The following is a 22,916-nucleotide window of genomic DNA, read 5'->3' on the forward strand; positions in this document are numbered from 1 at the left end:
CCAGAAAGGAATATGTGAAAGGAATCTGAGGAACAGGATTGTGGTGGTGTTAAAGCAGCACCCCAGGAATTATTCACAAAGACAAAACCCACTGAGTGAGGCCAGGGAGCGACGCTGCGTCCTCGCGGACACTACTCAGACTTGCTTCTGCTGAACCATGGAGGGCCCTCTGGTATTTTCTTTAAAATGCACAGAGTGAGCCTGTTACTACCAACCAAAAGCATTTGCTGCTCCAATAAAATCTGAGTTTTAAAGAAAGAAAACAGAATTTTTGAAAACTTTCATCTGCCACTATGAGCTTGACAGCTTTTCTGATGAGCCCAGTGGCAATATATTCAAACGTAATTTCTGTGTATCGTATAATAAAGTACCACAATATTTGAAAGCTCAACATAACCCAGTGATCAGCATTTTCCAAACAACCAATCCATGATGGTACAAAATCTTACACGGGTAAAAGGTCCACTTGAAGCGCAAGACAGATCAAGTTTTTTTGGTCTTTTTTTTTTTTTTGCTATTTCTTGGGCCGCTCCCGCGGCATATGGAGGTTCCCAGGCTAGGGGTCCAATCGGAGCTGTAGCCGCCGGCCTACACCACAGCCACAGCAACGCAGGATCTGAGCCATGTCTGTGACCCACACCACAGCTCACGGCAACACCGGATCCTTAACCCACTGAGCGAGGCCAGGGATCAAACCCGAAACCTCGTGGTTCCTAGTCAGATTCGTTAACCACTGTGCCACGACGGGAACTCCAAGACAGACCAAGATTTTAAGATTACAGAATACGCAAAATGCCCATTGATATGGTTTCAGACGCTACAATCCATTTAACCCGTATGAAACTACACCATCTGTCAAGGTAAGTGTACTATCAAAGAAGAATACACATAAATATCTGAAAAAGTCATTAAATATCATTAAATATGCCTCCTTTTTCAAACTATACATCTTTGTGAGGTTGGATTTTCTTCATATACTTCACTAAAACAATGTATTATAATAGGCTGAACACAGAAGTACATTTAAGCTAAACAGTGAAAAGATTTGTAAAATCAAAAATAAAACAATTCCAATTCTCTAACATTGTTTGTTTTGGACATAGGTGTTTTATAAAAACGTCATTTATATTTATATGATTGTTACTTTTTTTGGCCATGCCTACAGCATGTGAAAAACCCCAGGCCAGGGATTGAACCTGCATCACAGCAGTAACACAAGGACCAATGCAATGACAGCACCAGATCCTTCACCCGTTGTGCCACAAAGGAACTCCTATTTTTACTTTTAAATAAATTTTTAAAAAAATTTTTGTGGGCTGCACCTCCAGCATATGGAAATTTCCAGGCTAGGGACCAAATCAGAGCTGTAACGGCTGGCCTACACACAGCCACAGCAACACAGGACCCAAGCTGCATCTGCGACCTACACCACAGTTCACGGCAAAGCAGGATCCTTAACACAACAAGCAAGGCCAGGGATCGAACCTGCATTCTCATGGATGCTAGTCGGGTTTGTTTCCACTGAGCCCCAATGGATCCTCTCACTTCAATTTCTAATACAGTAAATCATAAACCCTACATAAACAAAAGCTCTCTAAGGTTCTCAATTGTTCAGTGTCTAAACGGGTCCCAAGGCCAGAGGATTTGAGAACTTCAAGTCCTAGAAGAAAATACGATGGAATTTAAATACATAATTTCAGAACAGGGAAGAACTTTCTAAGCAAGTCAATAAAAGCCAGAAGCCGTAAAAGATTAAAATGTTTAACTATGTAAGAATTTAAAGTTTCTGTAAGTTCAAGAATAGACATTTTAAGAGCTTCCACTTTGGGGGAAGCGGGTTAAGAGTCTGACTTCAGTGGCTTGGGTCACTGCAAAGGTGCAGGTTCCATCCCTGGCTTGGCACAGCGGGTTAAAAGGATTCATTGTTGCCACAGCTGTGGCACAGGGCACAGCTACGGCTCAGATTCAATCCCATCTGTGGGTGCAGCCATAAAAAAAAAAAGAGAGGAGTTCCGTCATGGCGCAGTGGTTAACGAATCCGACTAGGAACCATGAGGTTGCGGGTTCAGTCCCTGCCCTTGCTCAGTGGGTTAACGATCCGGCGTTGCCGTGAGCTGTGGTGTAGGTCGCAGATGCAGCTCGGATCTGGCATTGCCATGGCTCTGGCGCAGGCTGGTGGCTGCAGCTCCGATTCAACCCCTAGCCTGGGAACCTCCATATGCCGCGGGAGCGGCCCAAGAAATAGCAAAAAGACCAAAAAAAAAAAAAAAAAAACGAGAGTCTAAGATGATTTAGAAAGAAATGATGTAGAAAAGCTATGGCTTACAATTTCAGCATTTCCTCTCAATGCCCTCTCCTGTTTAATAAATCGAGTGATTTATATGTATAATTTAGTAAAAAGAACACAGAAGAGTTTATTATTTATATTTACTCAAGAAAAGCATAAATGCCAGGTCTAAAACTGAGACAAAGATAAAAAAAAAAATCCCCAAATCATATCACCAATTTCTAGATTTTAATTTTTCTTTCCTTTTGCATAATTCTCACTTAATTTAAGATCCATTTTTTCAGTGACATTTTAGGAAAACTAAACTTCAGGTTATCTCTTACCTGTTCCTAATATCTGCAGGTAATAGGCTGATCCGTGCATATTTTAAAGCGTCTTAAGTTAGCAATCTGCCGTTGCTAATTGTTTAAATGTTTAAATTTACCGTAATTCTATTCGTGAGACATCTTCTTCAAGAGCAGGTCTTCACTAAATCCTCAACTAGTAGTGAACCTAAAGTTATTAAGCTAACCCGCTGCTCATTAAAGCCTCAATGAGGCGCTTACCCGCGGACGCCAGGATGGTACAGTGCAGAGCATGTTTTAAGGCCTCTAGTCTTTCGCTTTCGTGCACTATTGTCTTGTAGGAGAGCTCATTGTACCTCTGCGCAGCTTCAATGAATTTTCTTCTATAATCAAGAACCCGTGCATAGCATACCTATAAGAGGGAAACTGTTTCAGTTAGGGAGAAAAATTAAAAATAAAGAGCAAAAGAAAAGAGAACTTCTTTTTTTGTTTTTTGTTTTTTGGTCTTATTGCCATTTCTTGGGTCGCTCCCTCGGCACATGGAGGTTCCCAGGCTAGGGGTCGAATCGGAGCTGCAGCCACCAGCCCACGCCAGAGCCACAGCAATGCGGGATCCAAGCCGCGTCTGCAACCTACACCACAGCTCACGGCAACGCCAGATCCTTAACCCACTGAGCAAGGGCAGGGACCGAACCCGCAACCTCATGGTTCCTAGTCTGATTCGTTAACCACTGCGCCACGACGGGAACTCCAGAACTTCTCACCTATAAGAGCATTTATCAGATATTCCGGAGCACCGTAATACTGTAGGCTTCTCCAACACAAAATGAATTCCAACTCCGCTCCTCTGTTACCTTATAATGTATCTGTAACTGCTCATTGGTTGACTCATTCTGAAGCAGTGACGCCCGATTTATGTAAGCCTCTGCTTGGACTGGATCGTCATCCTCCAGATAGAGCCTAGCAATCTTCAGGTACGTCTCCAGTTTATAATCTACATTATACTGTCTAGGATAGAACAGAAAAACACAGAATGACTATATATTTCAGCAAGACAATGTTTAGGGATGGCAGAAAATAAGTTTTTTTTTTCCTTATATATATTGTTAATAAAGGAATCAAACTTTTTACTGTCTTACATAGATAACCTAAAAAATATTTCCGAAATAAATTTTATTGAATTTGTATTATTTTTATCATCATTCATATTTTATTTTAGTTTTTTCTAATCCTCAGATAATCTCAAAGATAAAAAAAAAAAAAAAGTCCAATTCAGAGACAGATCACATTCCACTGGGGGAACTAGGGACATGTACAACCATCCTGGAAAACACTTTGGCAATATGCTCTCCAACCGTTCCTTGAGTCCTTTACAATGTGTATATATACACTCTTAACCTACTATATTCCGCCTCCTCGAGTTCCCATTTACCAGGAAAAGTGGCGCCACCATGTGGCAAGAACAGAGTTTACTACTAACTTGGCCCCAGCTTTGAAATTAATTTTTACTTTGAGAATTTTTATATTAATTCAAATCTTCCATAACTCATATACTGTCAATATTTTGTATTGTATTATTTCTACTCACAACTCATATTTACATAAACTGATATAAACAGCACCATTTTTCTTGTATTTTCATATTTTATGCCAAGTTTATATCTATTACCTTCATAGTCAGAATGAATCTTTTTTTTTCTATGGGCCATACCTGAGGCATATGGAAGCTTCCGGGCTAGGGATCGAATGGGGGCTGCAGCTGCTGGCCTACACCACAGCCATAGCAATGCCAGATTTGGGCCACATCTGCAACCTACACCACCAGATCTTTAACCCACTGAGCAAGGCCAGGGAGCGAACCCGCATCCTCAAGGACACTAGTCAGGTTCTTAACCCACTGAGCCATAAGGGGAACTCCTTAATTATTTTTTAAACAAACAAGTACTCAATAATGTATCCAAATCACTCTAACTTGTTTAGAAAACCACATCTTCAGTTCTCGGCATCCTCACAGATAAGGCTACAGTATTCTCAAAATGATAATTACCACTACAACGAACAACATCCACTTTACATTTATTTCAGCTACCAACGAAAATAAATCATTTGCTCTGTGCTAGGGAGAAACTGCTCCAAAACAGAAGACCAAAGCAATTAAGAAAGCCACCAGCCTTTTCAAGCAAAGGAAAAAAACCGAATTAATAAGAAGCCTTAGAAAACAAAATTCAAAATCTACATACGAAGGCTTTTTTACACACTGCCTGCTTTTTCAGGGGCATCACTGCCTAACAATTTCATAAACGCACAAAAGGCAAGATGCCTGAAGAAGCGGGTGCCTAATGATCACAAATACTAGTGAAGACAAAAAAAGAAGCCTTCATTCACCTGGTAAAAGAGTAGAGAAATAACTGAACATCTTTTTTAAGTCATTCACAGTTGGTACTTCTTGTACAATATCTTTGGAGGGCTGCTTCATAAAGAACTATAAATATTTGGGAGTCCCTGCTATGGCACAGCAGGGTCAGCGGTGTCTCTGCAGCGCCGGCCCGGCTCCGTGGGTTGAAGGATCCGGCACTGCCACAGCTGTGGTGGAGGTCACAACTGTGCCTCAGACCTGACCCCTGGCCCAGGAACTCCATGTGCCGAGGGGCAGCCAAAAAAGGGGGAAAAAAGGACGTTTAAAAGTACATATCGAAGGTGAGACTGGCTGAATAAGACAAACTATCATCTCAATTTTTTCATTGTTTTTCCATCTCATTTGCTCTAGTATCATAAACCCAACAACCCACTGAACCCACTGTGACCCCAAACCACTGATCCTACTACACTGTTACTGTTATTCTCCCCCTTAAAGGCCTCCCTCCCCTCCTTACCAGCTCCCAAGGTCAATCATTACAATCACTGAGTTGCATCTGCACTCGTCTCCCTTGTCCCTCTCATGCTGTCATACTTGTTGGGCAAAATCGTAATGCTGGTTAAACCTAGCAGTCCACCCACCGCTTTCCTGCAACCGCGCAGCTGAACTCTGATGGAGAAAAACGCCCAACCCATCGAACCTGACCTCACTTTACGACCTTGAAACGGCCTTTAATGCTGCCAAGCACGCTGTGCATTCCTGGTCCATTCACGGTCTCACTCTCCTAGAGATCTGATCTTCTGATCTCCTCAACCTCACAGTCCCCACCACCACCCACGCCTCCAGCCGATGCCCGATTCCAATCCCACAGCGCCTGCACAAATCCCTCCGCCCCATCACCACTATCTGTACCCACGTGCTCTGTGTTCCTGCCTGTTATCATAGATCCCTGGGGGCTCTTCTGCCCACCACTGAACATCCAGCAATGTCCACAGACATTTTTGATGGTCACAACTAGGAGCAGTGGTGCTGCTGACATCCACTGCGTGGAGAGACCCCCAATGCTACTACACATCCTGCAATATACAGGACTCCACAGCAAAGAATTATGCACATCTAAAATGCAAGAGTGGGGTTCCCACTGAGGCGTTACAGGATCAACTGCATCTTGGGACGCAGGTTCCATCCCTGGTCCAGAACAGTGGATTAAGGACCTGGCGTTGCCTCAGCTGAAGCAGAAGTTGCGACTGCAGCTCAGATCGGATCCCTGGCCCGGAATGCCATAAGGAAAAAAAAGAGAAAGCAACAGTACTAAGGGAACTACCCAGCCTCCTATCTGAAGCCTACCCCTCCACTAGATTCCTTCCCCTCTTGTCTCCTCCTGCAGGAATCCTCTAGGAGTTCCCTGGTGGCTCAGGAGGTTAAGGATCCAGCATTGTCACCGCTGTGGCTCGGATCACTGCTATGGTGCAGGTTCAATCCCTGGCCTGGGAACTTCTGCATGCGGTGGCTGCAGACCAAACCAAAAAAAAAAAAACAATCCTCCCCACTACTCCCCATGTCAAATTTTTGCTTTCCACTCACTTATAAAAGAAAACATAACCTCAGCCGCTGCTGTCACCTCCTACCCTATTTCTCTGCTCCCCTTTATGAAAACTTCCCCAAAGAGCTGATCACGCTCATCACCTCCGGGGCTCCTCCTTCCACTCTCTCTTAACCAACTCCAACGAGGCTTCCATTCCCACCATTTCCCCAAACAGCTTCTGTCAAGGTCCCCAACGACCTCCGTCACTAACTTCCAAGGTTAGCCTTCACCCTCCTCTTACTTGACCATCAGCCCCACGCTGGTCACTTGCTCCGTCCTGACACAGTCCCCTCACCTGACTTACAGGACAGTGCACTCCACACTCTTCCGACGTGTTTTCTTACCCCAGCGGACAATCCTCACCAGCTGCGCCCTCCTCCCGCCCTGACCCCTTGAGGACAGAGTGCTCCCTGCTCAGTCCCCTCACCGCAGTCCCTCCCTCGGCGACCTCGTCCAGCCCGAAGCCTTTAAATTCCGTCTAGGCACCAATGACTCCCAACCGTCATCTCTAGTCCAGACCTCTCTCCTAAACTCCAGACTCATAAACAGTCGGCTCGCTACCAGATGCTGCTCCTCGGTCACCACGTGTCCACAAGAGAACACCTGATCTTCCCTCAAATCTATTCTTCACCATTCAACAGACAGCAACTCTTTTTTCCAATTGTTCGGAACAAAAATCAGAACTCATCTAGGCTCTTTTTCCTATAGTCCATATCCAAGCTGTCAGAAAATCCTTAGCTTTACCTTAGAAACACACCCAGAATCCAGCGTTTCTCACACTCTCCACCTCAGCTGCAGGAGTGCACAGCCTCCTACATCCTGTCCCTACAACGTCATTGCAGGTCTACGGTTTACTCTCCACCCGGTAGTTAAACATAAGTCAGGTCACATCAGTCCTCCGCACAAAACCCTCCAATGAGGCCCTGCTGTTTCGCTTCGAAAAAAGGCAAAGACCTTACAATGGCTACAAGACCCCCCCGAAGCCGGTCCCAAGTATTCGCTGATCTCAACCTCCCTCGTTCTCCACTTTGCTTACCCGTCCAGAGGTCTCCCTGCCCTTTTAAAACACTCCAAGTGTGCTCCCACTTTAGGGCCTCTGCACCAGCCCTGCTCTCTAAGAGGCTCTACTGATGCCCTTCCCTCAGACAGCTCGCAGCCACTCCCTCCCCTTCTGCCAGCATTGGAGAAGGCGACCCCAGGACCACCCTACCACTCTGATGACACAGTTTAGTGACACATCCTGTCCCCGACTTTGCCGCCTTTCTCCATAGCACCGCTCACCTTCCAACAGCACAAAACTTATTTACTCAATTGGTCATTATCTGTTTCCTATACTAGAGTATAAGGAAAAAGTGAACAATTATACATATCCATCCAACGTCCACTACTATACTTTTGTCCTGTTTCCAAAGGAATTCCCACCAACACTTGGGCCGCATTTCTCCAATCTTCTTCTTTTTCATATATGGATGCAAGATGCTGTCTTATGGAAGCAACCTGGAATAGGAGGTATACGTGTTAAATTATTTCCACTGATACTAGTAACGCGAAGCCAGAAGATAATCTACTGTGAGAATGCTCGCATTCCACACACGAAGCAGGCAAGTCAACAGTAAGTTCACCTGGAACCCCCGGATTCGTCTATGAATCTTGCATTCAGAGTGTGTCAGAATAATGAACTGATGTGACACATTTCTACAATGCGGATCATGCAGTTATTTAGCTTAAATATCAAGGTTTGCTTTTACGTCGCTGCCTATATGACGGAGCTCTCCTATGTTCTTGGCCGAATCAACAATTCTACTGCTGTTTGACAACTGTCTAGGGAGTAACATTTAGTTCATAAAACCAATCGTAGTAAATGAGCAAATATTAGCTGGACGTAAAACATCGTAATATTATTTGAGCTTACATTATAAAATGCTGTTCGGGGAGTTCCTATTGTGGCGCACCAGAAACAAATCTGAGTAGTAACCATGAGGTTTTGGGTTCGATCCCTGGCCTCACTCAGGGGGTTAAGGATCTGGCGTTGCCATGAGCTGTGTGTGGTGTAGGTTGCAGATGCGGCTTGGATCCTGCCTTGCTGTGACTGTGGTGTAAGTCGGCAGCTGTAGCTTCGATTCAACCCCTACCATGGGAACCTCCATATGCCATAGGTGTGGCCCAAAAAAGCAAAAAAAAAAAAATGTTTGGCACACTGTTTTGTAAAAACGAAACAATGATTATCACCTTTAAAAATGTAATGGCGTCTCTAAAAATAACTGCTGCTCTCTCAAGCTCAACAATCACCACTCTAATGGCCAACATTCTATAATAACCGTAAGTGGAATATAACCTTAACAATTATGAATCACTGTTTTACCCCTAAACTTATATATATAATATTGTACATCCGCTATGCCTCAATTTAAAAAGAAAACACATCCTAAACAGATTCCTAAAAACAAAGCAAAACAAAAGTCAGTGCTCTAGGTTTTACCTGCTCCTCAAATGAAATGACTCTAGGCTGGATCTTTTCCAAGGTGAAATGATAGATTTCTTTGGCTGTGCTATCAGGCAGGTTAGGGAGATGTGTGCAGAAATCAGTCAGCAACTGGCGAGAGATCACGAGGCTAACGTTCTCATTTACCACTTGTTAAAAAAAATAAGGGTAAGAAGACATGAGTAATTTATGTGTTTCCATTAAGCAATCCATCTTTACTAAAATTAATACTAAAAATAATATGTATTAATGAACCTCTCAAAGCATTGTTTAGGGATCGCCACACTCCACACACTCTTATATTACAGAACCAGTTTTCCAAAACAGTAAAAATACCACAACTTTTCTAAGAAACAGAAATGGCTGGGGAAAAGTTTTAACAGTTGAGAATTTTATATTATTCCTTTCTCTTCTTTATTTTTCTATAAAGTGAAGAAACACTATTACTTTTTTTTTTTTTTTTGCTTTTTAGGGCCGCACCTGCAGCATATGGAGGTTCCCAGGCTAGGGGTCTAATCCGAGCTGTAGCCGCCGACCTACACCACAGCCACAGCAACACGGGATCTGAGCCGCGTCTGTGACCTACACCACAGCTCACGACAACTCTGGATCCTTAACCCACTGAGCAAAGCCAGGGATCGAACCCACAACCTCATGCTTCCTAGTCGGATTCGTTTCCTCTGTGCCGCAATGGGAACTCCGAAACACTGTTACTTTTGTCTCTTTTTTCATTAAAGTATCATTGATTTACAATGTTGCACCAATTTTTGCTGGACAGCAGAGTGCCTCGGTTCTACATAGACATACGTGCTTTTTTACATTCTGCTCCATCATGGTCTGTCCCAGGAGACTGGAAACAGTTCCCTGTGCTGCACAGTAGCACCTTCTTGTGTATCCTTTCTAAAGGACATCGCTCCGCATCCTCTAACCCCAAACTCTTAGTACATCTCTCTCCCTCCCCCTCCCCACTGGCAACCACAAGTCTGTTCTGTGTCTGGGAGTCTGTTTCCGTTTCGTAGATAGGTTCGTTTGTGCCACATTTTAGATTCCACCTGTGAGTGATATGGTATGGTATTTGTTGTTCTCTTTCTGACTTACTCCACTTATAATAATCCTCTCGTTGCATCCATGTTACTGCGAAAGGCATTGTTTTGCTCTTTTTTTTTTTTTTTTTTTTTTAAAGGCTGCAGCTGAGGCCTATGGAGGTTCCCAGGCTAGGGTGTGAATCAGAGCTGTCACCTCAGGCCTGCGCCACAGCCACAGCCACGCCAGATTCAAGCCACAGCTGTGACCTTCTCTGCAGCTCGAGGCAACACCAGATCCTTAACCCACGGAGCAAGGCTAGGGATTGAACTTGCATCTTCTTGGATCCTAGTTGAATTCTTAACCCACTGGGCCACAGTGGGAACTCCCATATGGTAATTCTCTTTAGTTTTTGGAGGAACCTCCCACCCACAGCATAGGTTGTTTTTTTCTCCACACCCTCTCTAGCATTTGTTATGTGTAGACTTTTTAATGATGACCATTCGGACCAGTCTGAGGTGGGGCCTCATTATGGTTCTAAGCTGCATTTCTCTAATAATTAGTGATGCTGAGTAGAAAAACCTATAGTTTCATTTGTGTTCTCATATCCCACTTCACTACAAAAATGAATAGAAAGCGAAATAATTTTCACGATGTTTCAATACAGCAAGTGGTGACAGTTACTGCCACTTGTACTTTCCCAATAAAAAGAAAAAATAAGACCTTTGATCAGCACTAGATGTATACACATATTTCACGAAACGGTTTATAAACATTTATGAGGTATGATTACATGTGATGAAGGAGGAAAACTCTGGAGCCACACCACTTCCAAACACTCCTGATTATACGCCCTCCAACAAAAACCTAACTTCTCTGTGCTTCTCTTTCCTCTTCTGTGAAATGTGGATAAGGCTGTCGTGAAGCTTAAGTGCAGTATTTATATAAAGTACTTTAAATAATACCCGGCACATGGCACTTACATTCCCGCTGCGTCATGACGGGAACTCCAGAAAACAGTTTCATTAAAAGTGCCGTAGACGCCTATAACTATTAGAAAGAAACCACTATAGGAGTTCCTGTCGTGGCTCAGTGGTTAACGAATCTGACCAGGAACCACGAGGTTGCGGGTTCAGTCCCTGGCCTCGCTCAGTGGGTTAAGGATCCGGCGTTGCTGTGAGCGGTGGTATAGGTCGCAGACAGGGCTCCAATCTGGCGTTGCTGTGGCTGTGGTGTAGGCTGGTGGCTACAGCTCCGATTAGACCCCTAGCCTGGGAACCTCCATATGCCGCGGGGGCAGCTCTAGAAAAGACAAAAAAAGAAGAAGAAAAAAGAAAGAAAGAAATTAGTATACAAACTAGCCTTCTCAGGGAAGTATAAGTAAAAGAAGATTTATAAATCAGAAAATCTAGTTTCTAGTCTGGGCTCTACCACTGACTAGCTGAATGTCCTTGGGAAAAAAGGTCACTTAATCCTGAGACGCATTTTAAAATCTATTATACAGGGCTATCTACAGCTGCATTTTCAGTAGAGGGTTATGAAAAGAAGCTGTGTGATACATAATGGATGTGAAAGCACACTATCAAGTAGCATTAGTATTGTGAACTCAGAATAAATCCTCACCTGAACTTTGAGTTTTTTGCAAGATAACTGGGTATGTCTGAAATCAGGGAGTGGGGAGGGCGTCTTGAAGAAGGGAAATGTCTACTTCCTGCTCGAAAGAAATGTTCGTAACATCAACAGACAGCTAACACTTACCTGGCACTTACCACATGCCAGGCGCTATTCTAAGCACTTTACTATGTATATTAACTCATTTAATCTCCCAACAATTCTACAGGGTACGTATCATACCCCCGTTTTACAGACGAGGAAAAGGAGGCACAAAGAGGTTCTATAGCCTACCCAAGATCACACAGCTAACAGAACAGCAGACCAGGATTTGAATCCATTTGTTACATGGCCTTTCATCACTTACTCTGTCAATAACTATACAACTTTAACTGTGAATGTAACGACGTCTTCATAGTTCCTGAAAAACAATCCTCTGTCACGTTATAAGTGGTTTAAAGTCTAAAATCAATCAATCTCAATGCATATTTAATCGAACCTCAATGTAAATATATTGACAATTTTATATAAAACAAAGTCTGAGCAAGCGTTCAAGTCCTAACTCAGGAACATGAGGCAAAGATGGACTTTTCATTCCACTTACTCGCTTCCACAAAAGCTTTCAAAGCTTCTAGTTGTTCTGCCCCAGATAACTGAATGGCTTTTTCTAGGATCTGACGATACCTAAAACAACACAAAAAATGACAATAAAATAGTGTTCAGGGGTTCCTGTTGTGGCTCAGCAGTAACAACCCCAACTAGCAGCCATGAGGACGCAGGTTTGATCCCTGCCCTTGCTCAGCGGGTTAAGGATCTGGCGTTGCCGTGAGCTGTGGTGTAGGTCGCAGACGCGGCTCGGATCTGGTGTTGCTGTGGCTCTGGGGTAGGCCAGCAGCTACAGCTCCAATTCAACCCCTGGCCTGGGAACTTCCACATGCCTTGGGTATGGCCCTAAAACAACCACAAAAAATAGTGTTTAGAGGCACCATGTAGTTTAATGCTAACTTTGATGTCTGATGATTTCTGTTTACCCTGGTTTCCTTCCTAGGGCTCTAGTTTGTGATTTTCCTTATGGGATACTTTCGACTTCTTTTTAACTTTCCAGTACATCACAAGAAACCCTAAACCTATCATTCAAAGTGCCATTTCTTCTAGTCTTCTTTAAAGTACACCACGATTGTTTCAGGTTTCATGCCCATAACAAGAAGAGTCAATCTGTAAGTTACAAGATCTAAGGTGGCCCTTTTTCTTCAAAGTTTTAGTTTTGAATTTAAAATTTCAATCTTCTTTCAAGTGCCTTCCTAAACGGTAAACTCCATGAGGATAGAGATTTTTGTCTTGTTTGCTGCTGTATGTACTCAGCTAGAACAGTACATGGCACACTATAAGCACTCAGAAATACACCAGTATTAGTAATACTTAAACTGAGTAATTGCTACATGGGCATGATTCTATTCTTATTCCTTTCGTTCTTCTCAATCATAACATTTATTTATTTACTTATCTTCTGGCCATGCCCACAACATGTAGAAGTCCCAGGGCCAGGGATCAAACCTACACCACAGCAGTGACCCGAGCCACAGCAGTGATAACGCTGGATCCTTAACTCACTGAGCCCCCAGCGACCATCCATAATATTTACTAAAAGCACTAATTGATGCATTTTACACACCTAATCGCAATTATTCCGAACATTATCCAGAATATAGTCAAGAAATAAAAATATACAAATAGGGCCCAAACTCATTCAAATTTATGACTTGTATTTTGTAGGGCTTATCATCAAGCTACAATTCAGTACTTACTGGTTCTCAGCTCATGCAACATCGTCTGTCACAACCTTCGTTGTATGATTTCTCAAAAGTGCAATAAATCAAACTGACTTTGTAAGAAAGTAGGTAAACGGAGAGAAGAGAGAGCAAACTCCCAAAGGAGAGGCAAATTATTCCAAGAAAGGAAGGAAATACTATCAAGCTTTAAAATAAAAATTACTCCTTTTAAAATTGCTACACTTAAGGGATAAAATACACTTATCTAAAAATTCATTTACAGGGAGTTCCCTGGTGGTCTAGTGATTTGGACTTGGTGCTTTCACCACTGCAGCCAAGTTCAGTCCCCAGTCTGGGAACTGAGATCCCACATCAAGCCACTGCACTCTATGGCCAAAAAAAATTAAACATATAAATAAAATTTAAAGAATTAATTTACATGGAATATCACATTCTCTCTATACATACATATATACACACATACATGCACATACATTTTCCATATCTATATTTATACATTTACTTTATTGCCCTGGACATGTTTTAGTTAATGCATTCAATGGTTTGTTATTTCTATTTTTGGATTGCCTTATTTTTCATATTCAATTAAATGAAGACTCTAGCTGAACTCTATTACTCTTATATTCCATAAGTTATTTTATACTAATATTATATTCAAAGATAACAATGCCTCCCATAAAAATTTGCTAATAACTTAAGTTTTAGCATATAGTTTCATAACTTATCCATAAATTGGTCTATATGGGGAACACCAAAACAAAAACAAAAACAAACTAAAACAACGGCAAAGATGGAAAAGTGGCTCATGTGGAGAACATGACAAGGACCAAATATGTTTTCATTAAAAAATATTATGGAGGAAAATAAATTGAATTAATGAAGGCAGTTTGCATCTGTCCTATCCATTTATCATCCACGAATGTTTACGGAGCATCTCTGATATCTGTGAACCAACGTTCAGCATATCCATTCCCGATGTCTTGGCACTAAAAAGGAATCTAGAGGTCAGTGAAAACAGACACACGCAAATGTACCACTGTCACTACAGTAAAAACGAGTGTTACCAGGCATGTATTCACAGAGCTTTCACTTATAATCACAGTGAACTAGACACCTGAACCAACCCTATCTCAGAAAGAACATAGGAGGCTGAAAGAAATGATTAAAAAATTAGTAGCATGTAATCCTAACAAGAAAGAGCAAACACAAGAGACTAAGAGCACCAAGAAGGGAACCCGAGCTGGCGCTGGACGCCTTTGCTGACTGTGTGGAGAGCGGAGGGCAGAGACGACTCTTCCGGCAGCGAGAAACGAGGGGTCTGCTTAGGGCTGCTCTGCCGCCTGCTAGAATCACCGAGCGTCCGCATGCAATTTCTGGGTGACTAACAAACTAGAACCGGGGTCTGAGGTTTCTTACTTGCCAAGGGAGGAAACACGAGCACTCTGTACGGTTCCAAATTCTATTCCAAGGATCACTGAGTAGGAAGACCGATAAATGTGGAAGCCTTGGCCCTAGACGGCTGGCATCGTCAGGTGCCTGGCCGGAGGAAATGAAAATCCTCTCTGAAAGGTAACGTCATAGGCCTCCAGGTGTTTCAAAAATACATTTTAAAATAATTTGCTGAAGGAGTTCCCGTCGTGGTGCAGCAGAAAGGAATCTGGCTAGGAACCATGAGGTTGCGGGTTCGATCCCTGGCTGTGCTCAGTGGGTTGAGGATCCGGCATTGCTGGGAGCTGTGGTGTAGGCCGGCACCTGTAGCTCTGATTAGACCCCTAGTCTAAGAATGTCCATATGCTGAGGATGTGGCCCTAGAAAGACAAAAATAGTAATAACAATAATAATAATAATAAAATAATTTGCCCAACACCAAGATTATAAGACACATGACAATATTACCTGGAATCAATAAAAACAGACAATAGAAACAAACAGGAACACTAGATACTGGAGTTATCGGAAAGATTGAAATATGCTTATGCTTATCAAGTTTATAAAGACAAAGACAAGCTTTAAAATTTCAGCGAGAAACTAGGAATCATAAAAAATGTCATTTGGGGAGTTCCCGTTGTGGCGCAGTGGTTAACGAATCCGACTAGGAACCATGAGGTTGCGGGTTCGGTCCCTGCCCTTGCTCAGTGGGTTGACGATCCGGCGTTGCCGTGAGCTGTGGTGTAGGTTGCAGACGCAGCTCGGATCCCGTGTTGCTGTGGCTCCGGCGTAGGCCGGTGGCTACAGCTCCAATTCAACCCCTAGCCTGGGAACCTCCATATGCCGAGGGAGCGGCCCAAGAAATAGCAACAACAACGACAACAAAAAAGACAAAAAGATAAAAGACAAAAAAAAATGTCATTTGGGAGTGCCCATTGTGGCACAGCAGAAACAAATCTAACTAGGAACCACAAGGTTTCGGGTTCAATCCCTGGCCTCGCTCAGTGGGTTAAGGATCTAGCGTTGCTATAGCTGTGGTGTAGGCCAGCAGCTATAGCTCCGATTCAACCCCTGGCCTGGGAACCTCCGCATGGGTGCGGCCCTAAAAAGACAAAAAAAAAAGTGTCATTTGAAAAAAAGTATCACCCAAAACTATAGAACTAAAAAATATTACCCAACTTAAAACTCTGTGGAGTTCTTAACAGCAGATTAGACATATCGGAAGAACTGATAAACTAGAAAGCAAGTCAGAGGAACTTATCCGGAAAAAGCATTAAGATGGACAGTACAGAAGACAGAGTGAGGGCCAGGGAGGTCACAGTAAGAAGGCCCAACAGGGGTTTCACTGGCGTCCTAGAGGAGAAAACAGAACAAGACAGAGGCAACATTAAAAGAGATATAGCTGCAAACCTCTCAGGACAATGAAATGATTCAATCCATTGATTCAAGAAACGCAATCAGCAGGTTAAAGACCCAGCGCTGTCACTGCTGCAGCTCAGGTCACTGCTGCAGTGTGTGTTCAACACCTGGGCAGGGAACTTCTGCAAGGGGCAGAGGGCCGCCAAAAAGGAAACCAAGAAAGAAACATGACGAAGCTCAACCCAGATAAGGCAGCAGCGCATTTCCACACTTCTCTTCCTTTCTGTATCTACCCCTTTGCGATGTGAATTTGCAGCGCTTCACAGCCAAGAGGAGCGTGTATTTCCCCGCCCTTTGATCTAGACCTGTTTCGACCAATAAATAGAATGAAGCAGAAGCATAGTGCCTGCTCCAGTCTTAGACTTCCAGAGAATTTGTGTTTATCTTCGTCTCTTGGAATCTGGCTGTTGCCACAAGAATGAGTCCAGGCCAACCTACCGGATAATGAGATGATGTAGCCCAGTCACCCCACTGCCCCAGCCACACACAGAAGCAGAGCAGACCTGTAGCTGACGCCAGATGCACGGGGAGCCCCTGGGGAGCCAAGCCCATGTGGAGCAGAGAAGCATCAAGCAGCTGGATCCAGCCTAAACTGCTCATCCACACAACTGGGAGCTAAATCAATGATTACTATTTTAAGCCACTAAATTCTGAGGGGTGGTTTATTTCACAACAAAAGCTAATTGACATAGATAAGTAAAAACAAATCCATCCGTACAGACACATCATAACAAACGTGCAAAAAATCAAAGACAAAATCTTAAAAGCAGCTAAGGACTAATATGATGCTTTAGGAGAGAGAGGTAATTTCCTAATGAGGTGGATCTTTAAGCATATTCTAAATATTTGAATTTAGTGTTAAGTGGGAAAGAGTGGAAGAAGACAGATACTCTGGGCAAAAAACCAAAAACAAAACAAAAAACACTGTCTGAAACGTGGTCCAGTTTGGTGAAAATAATATAAGATCAAAGGTAAGTATGTTTAGAGTTAAGGGCTTTGAGACGAACAGGCTGTATTCTTGCTCTGTCACTAGCTGTGTGACCTCAGAGCAAAGTATTTCACCTTTGTAATTCAGTTTTCTCATATGTAATATAAATAACATCACCTACCGTCAAAGATTTCAAAATTTAAGTTGCAGAGTTCCCGCTGTGGCTCAGAGGTAATGAACCTGACTAGTATGCACAAGGACGTGGGTTTGATCCCTGGCCTCACTCAAAGGGTTAAGGATGTGGTGTTGTCATGAGCATCATAGATGGGGCTCAGATCCCACATTGCTGTGGCTGTGGTGTAGGCCAGCAACTGTAGCTCTGATTCGACCCCTAGCCTGGGAACTTCCATATGCCACAGGTGTGGCCCTAAAAAGATAAAAAATAAAATAGGAGTTCCCGTCGTGGCACAGTGGAAAAGAATCCGTCTAGGAACCATGAGGTCGAAGGTTCGATCCCTAGCTTCGCTCAGTGGGTTAAGGATCCAGCATTGCCCTGAGCTGTGGTGTAGGTTGCAAGACAGGCCTCAGATCTGGTGTTACTGTGGCTGTGCTGTAGGCCGGCAGCTGCAGCTCCGATTCAACCCCTAGCCTGGGAACCTCCATATGCCACAGGTGCGGCCCTAAAAAGACAAAATAACAAACAAAAAATAAAATGTAAGCTGCACTTGGCACATGGTAAACATCAGATTTTAGGGAACCCCACTCTGCAGAGGGGAACCACTGGGACTTATGGGTGGAGTAGCAGAGAACTAGAGAATCTGTGTTAGAAGGAGGGTTTAAGGTTACGCAGTCTGTCCTCTGTCGCCTGTATGTGTGTGTGCTGTATATTTTGAACAATTTCATTCCACTGTATTATTAGAAAGCTCTGATCCAAAGTCTACCTCTGTGAGATAGAAAAGCCTATTTTCTTTTCTGCAAAACAGCTTTTCTACAGGCAAAGGCAGCTAAAAAGCCTCCCCTAACTCTCCTTTCTCCAGATGAGCAGCTCTTCATTAAATGAAATGTTTAGATTTGGAAGGCTTGGTATTTTCCTCAGGGCACACAGAACTGGGAAGGGGGGGGGAAAGAGTCATATTTATATAGGATTGACTCAACAAAGACCTACCATCCATGACCTCAAACTTGCCCTCAAGGAGATAATGTTCTAGCAGAAAAGGAGAGAAGTAAACAGACAAAACCATTAAAGTGCTAGGCTAGAGGGACCCATCAGACGCCACTGGGGATGGCAAGAGCCCCTAACCTGGTCCTCCGTGTGTTGGTGGTTGTTCAGAGAAGGCTTTTTTTTAACTATTATTATTGCTTTTTAGGGCCACACCCTTGGCATATGAGGGTTCCCAGCTTAGGGATCGAATCAGAGCTGTAGCTGCCGGCCTACACCACAGCCACAGCAATGCCAGATTCGAGCCGAATCTGCGACCTACACCACAGCTCAAGGCAATGACGGATCCTTAACCCGCAACCTCGTGGTTCCTAGTTGGATTCATTTCCGCTGCACCACGACGGGAACTTCCAGAGAAGGCTTTTTGAAAGAAAAAGCATCTGAACTGGATTTTGAAGAACGTCATAGGTTTTAGCCAAATGAATAAGAAAAGCTACCATAACAAATGCTCTCTCTCAAGGCTTTTCTCTTTTAAACCTTTACACGATATAATGAACACAATGCATAGTAAGTATAAAAGCAGTCTATATATAATTTGCAAAAATACTTCTCAAGGCCAATTTCTCACATCAAAGTTAGACTGCTGAATTATTTCACAGTTAAGGGAAAGCATTCCTTTTTTCTTTCTTTTTGGCTGCCCCCAGCAGCACATGGAAGTTCCTGGGCCAGGGATGAACCATGCCTCTGCAGCTGCCCATGCCAATGTGGTAACAATGCTGGATCCTTAACCCACTGAGCCACAAAACAACTCTGCAAAGGCGGAGCTCCCATCACGGCTCAGCGATAACCAGCCCTACCAGCATCCATGAGGACGCGGGTCCGATCCCTGGCCTCGCTCAGTGGGTTAAGGATCCGGTGTTGCCCTGGGCTGTGTGTGGGTCGCAGAGGTGCCTCGGTAAAAAGGAATTTACTCCATCATTTCTTTCCTTCTTTCTTTCTTAACGACCGCACCCGCAGCATATGGAAGTTCCAGGGCAAGGGACTGAATATGAGCCGCAGCTGCAACCATGCTGGATCCTTTAACCCACTGCACTGGGCTGGGGAGCCAACCCACACCTCCGCTCAACTGCAAGTGCTGCAGTCAGATCTTTAACTGCAGCACTGCAGGGGGAACTCCTTCCTCGTTTCTTAACACAGAATCTTTTGCTCCTCAGCTCCTAACATAAACCCTAAAACTAGTTATATATTTCAAGATTGTTTGTCTCATAAAGCATGTAGCGGGCAGAACTGTTTTGTTATGAAAACAAATGTGACATCTTGCTCAGGTAGGACTGCCTACCAGTTAGCAAGTCCACTCTTTCATTTAACCTTCACAACGGCCTGCGAAGGAGCTCCTTTCAGTGACAGCATCCAGAGAAGGAAGCCTCCCTCTGGCCACACCCCTTTGCACTGTAACCTGGCCAGTCTCTCTATAAAGAGGTAGCTGCGGTGCCCCTCCCCTTGAATCCAGCCTGGTCTTGTGGCTTCCTTTGACCAGAACTTGAGAGCTGACTTCGTGAGGCTTCGGGGGGGGGGTCCTTAAGAGGTCCTGGAGCGTCCACTCTCACCCTGTGGAATACTCCCAAAGACCTGCGAGGAAGCCTCAGCTAAGGCACTGAGTGGGAGCCTGTGGAGAGAGACCCAGCCAACAGTCGGATATGTATGCTAGTCCATTTTCGCCACACCAGCCCCAGCTGAGTGGCCAGGTGACTGCCGTTGCATGAGTGGGCCCAGCAAAACAAGACCAGCAAAACAGCCTGGTCGACGAAATCACCCCGAGAAATTATTGCTGTTTTACACCATTACGTTTTTGATTTGCTACAGAGCAATCAGTAACTAAAGCACCCAATAAGAGATACTATTGTTTATCTGCAATTCAGACTGAAGGAAGTTAAATGCTTAGCTTAAGTTTCAGAATTCTGCAAATACATAAAAAGTGTATCTCTTCTGATAAAGAAGGCACTTATTTTTCTTCAACAAAACAAAAAGGAAAGCAGGCACGGAAACAAACATAAGCTAGTTTTACATGCATCCAAATCTATCCAGATGCACAGCAGAGATGACTGCAATCTTGTAAATCAACTACACTTCAATAAAACCTTTTAAAAATGTGAAAAAACAAAAATGACTCTATTAAAATTACATGCAGAAAGGACTGAGCCATGAGACATATTCAACTTACTTCCAACCCAGGAAATAAGTCCATATATATTTCAGAACTGCTTAATAATGATCATGACAACAGTAGCGACGGCAATCCTGTGGCTCGAAACCTCAGGTCCTGGTCTACGCGATTTAAGAGTGACATACGTGCGCGCACACACACACATACTCATTTTGTCCTCAGACAGAAGCAGCCCATTTTCCTGAGACGGAAACTGCCGCAGAAAGTAGTTAATCCCAAGGCGCAGAGCTAAATTTCCCACTGATAAAAGTAGATTACATTTACCACCAGGCAAAAAGCATTACAGCCTACGTAAAACAAAGTCAAGGCTTCAACAGCCAGGTTAGAGCAGGTGCATCCTATGAATACGGATCAAAGCGATCTCAGCTGTCAGCTTGAGAAACACGCTTTAAGCAGAATGCATGTTCATTACAAAAGAACAGCGCCGCGAAACCTACAAAGAGAAAACAAGACAACTTTATCTATCCATCCATCCATCCATCCATCCATCCATCATTAACACTGTTGAATAACGGCTTGCAGGGCAGGCACATATCACACATTTTAACTTGCAGTGGACCTAAGCCCTCCGCATAAATTCCGACGAACTTCCTAAACAATCGTGAATCCTGGAAACATCACCACTCTAGACATCCTGACCCACGTCGTGGTGACATTCCACCTCCGTGCCCTTCTTCAGAGTTGCTGGCGGAGCGAGAGAACCCACAACACAAGAACCCACAGAAGATGGTTTAGTGGTTCTGGACGGCGTGAGAGCGGCCATAACTCCACGGCCCCCGTCAGCCGCAAGAAGACATCTCCCCGGAAAGCTCTGCACCAAGGACCCAGACTATCAACTTCCCTCACTCAAAAAGAAAAAAGGGGAGAGCCGGGGCAAAGAGAGGCCAGAATTCGGGGTGCGAGGCCGGCCAGCGAGGGGAAGGGGCACCAGGCGAGGCGTGAAGGCCACGGGAGGAAGGTCCCACAGACCGCGCTTCTAGAATCTTGGGACCAGAAGGGATGCCCTTAAGGACTGAGTACGTTAAGAGTCGCCCCAGATCTACAATCCCCCGGGCTCCCTGCACAAGATCCTCTCCCGTTTTCCGCGGCTCCCAGCAGCTGCCTCCACAACCGGCCTCAGGCCCGCCCCCTTGGTCATCGGGCCCACTCCCAGCTTCACAGCTGAAAGCCGCCATAAATCCAAGGAAAACAAGTCTCTGGCTTCCCTCCCCACCTTCCAGGCCCCTGGGAAATACTCACTTGCCCGCCAGATCTTTATGAGAGCCGCTCGAATTCATGAGCTGGGCCAAATCCTGCCGCACGGCTGCCGCCATCTTCCTCCGAGCTCGGCGGAGGCTGCGGGGCCTCTCGCGGCCACAGGGAAACGAGTCTAGTCCTCCAGAGTCCGGCCAGAGGGAACCCGAGAGGCCACAGAGTAGCGCCTGTGTGGGCCAGAGCGCCGAGGTCGGGAGCCTGCGTTAGGCCCGCCCCCAGCGTTGAGTGACGCGAAGCTCCACTGCTCAGATCCTAAGCCCGCCCAGGCGTCTCCCGCCGACTCCGGCTCGCACGCTCCCACTTGGGATTGGCGGGTGAACTCCAAGGGGCGGAGTCGCCTGTGCACCTCCTGTAAGTGTCCGATACGCAAAACCACTCCATCTTCAAGTTCCGCGGCTCTCGTCTTGCTTTACCGTTCCTTGTTCTTCAAGGCAGCACCTGAGCTACTCATGATAAAGAACGAGTTGGTTTTTGTTTACAGTTCACCACAGACCAGTACTTTTGTCAAGTACACTAAAATGTGCGCCCATCCCCGTTTCCACTCTTCACACTTTATATAGGTTGAGCATACATCCCAGTTTGTCCAGGACAGTGCCGCTATACGTCTCTTGTCCTGGAGTATTTATTTACTCTGTAAACTGTTCCATTTGGGTGACAAATTATATGATCACCCTACCTTGATATGTAATTGTATTTATTATTCCTGTATCTTTATACAATTTCTGTCTGCAAATACAAGCAAATAAATGTAAATTTTTGTCTATCCTTTCTAGCTTTCACAAAAGATAATACACCATATCATTATTCTGCTCTTGCTTTTTTCACTATTCTTGAAGACGCAAGTCCGCATACCTGCTTCATTCTTTTTTTAGAGCTGGAGAGTATTACATATCATAAGGGACACCCTGGTTTATTGAATCTGTATAGCTAGATACTCGAGTTGTTTTTAATTAATCGCCAGTGCTGCAGTGAATAACCTTGTTCGTACCTCATTTTGTACGTGTACATGTAGAATACATTCCAAGAAGAGAGCTGAAGGGTCGACGTACTTACAGTTGTGATAGATGTTGCCAAATTGCATTTTAT

The 22,916-nt window shown here is 44.2% G+C and overlaps 1 protein-coding gene across 2 annotated transcripts in view; it reads right to left on the reverse strand.

The window, feature by feature from the left end:
• COPS4 (COP9 signalosome subunit 4) overlaps window positions 1–22,459 on the reverse strand; it is a 34,455-nt gene extending 11,996 nt beyond the window's left edge. For both annotated transcript variants that reach the window (XM_047798367.1, XM_047798366.1), the window contains exons 1-6: window positions 21,816–22,459; window positions 12,233–12,312; window positions 8,992–9,143; window positions 7,906–8,009; window positions 3,426–3,579; window positions 2,833–2,983 (exon numbers count right to left, since the gene is read on the reverse strand). In XM_047798367.1, coding sequence (XP_047654323.1) covers window positions 2,833–2,983; window positions 3,426–3,579; window positions 7,906–8,009; window positions 8,992–9,143; window positions 12,233–12,312; window positions 21,816–21,889 — 715 coding nt within the window. In that variant the 5' untranslated portion in view covers window positions 21,890–22,459. The remainder of the gene's footprint in view (window positions 1–2,832; window positions 2,984–3,425; window positions 3,580–7,905; window positions 8,010–8,991; window positions 9,144–12,232; window positions 12,313–21,815) is intronic.
• Window positions 22,460–22,916: the final 457 nt, after the last annotated feature.

This window comes from Phacochoerus africanus, chromosome 10, assembly GCF_016906955.1.
Source record: "Phacochoerus africanus isolate WHEZ1 chromosome 10, ROS_Pafr_v1, whole genome shotgun sequence".
NCBI classification, from domain to species: Eukaryota; Metazoa; Chordata; class Mammalia; order Artiodactyla; family Suidae; genus Phacochoerus; species Phacochoerus africanus.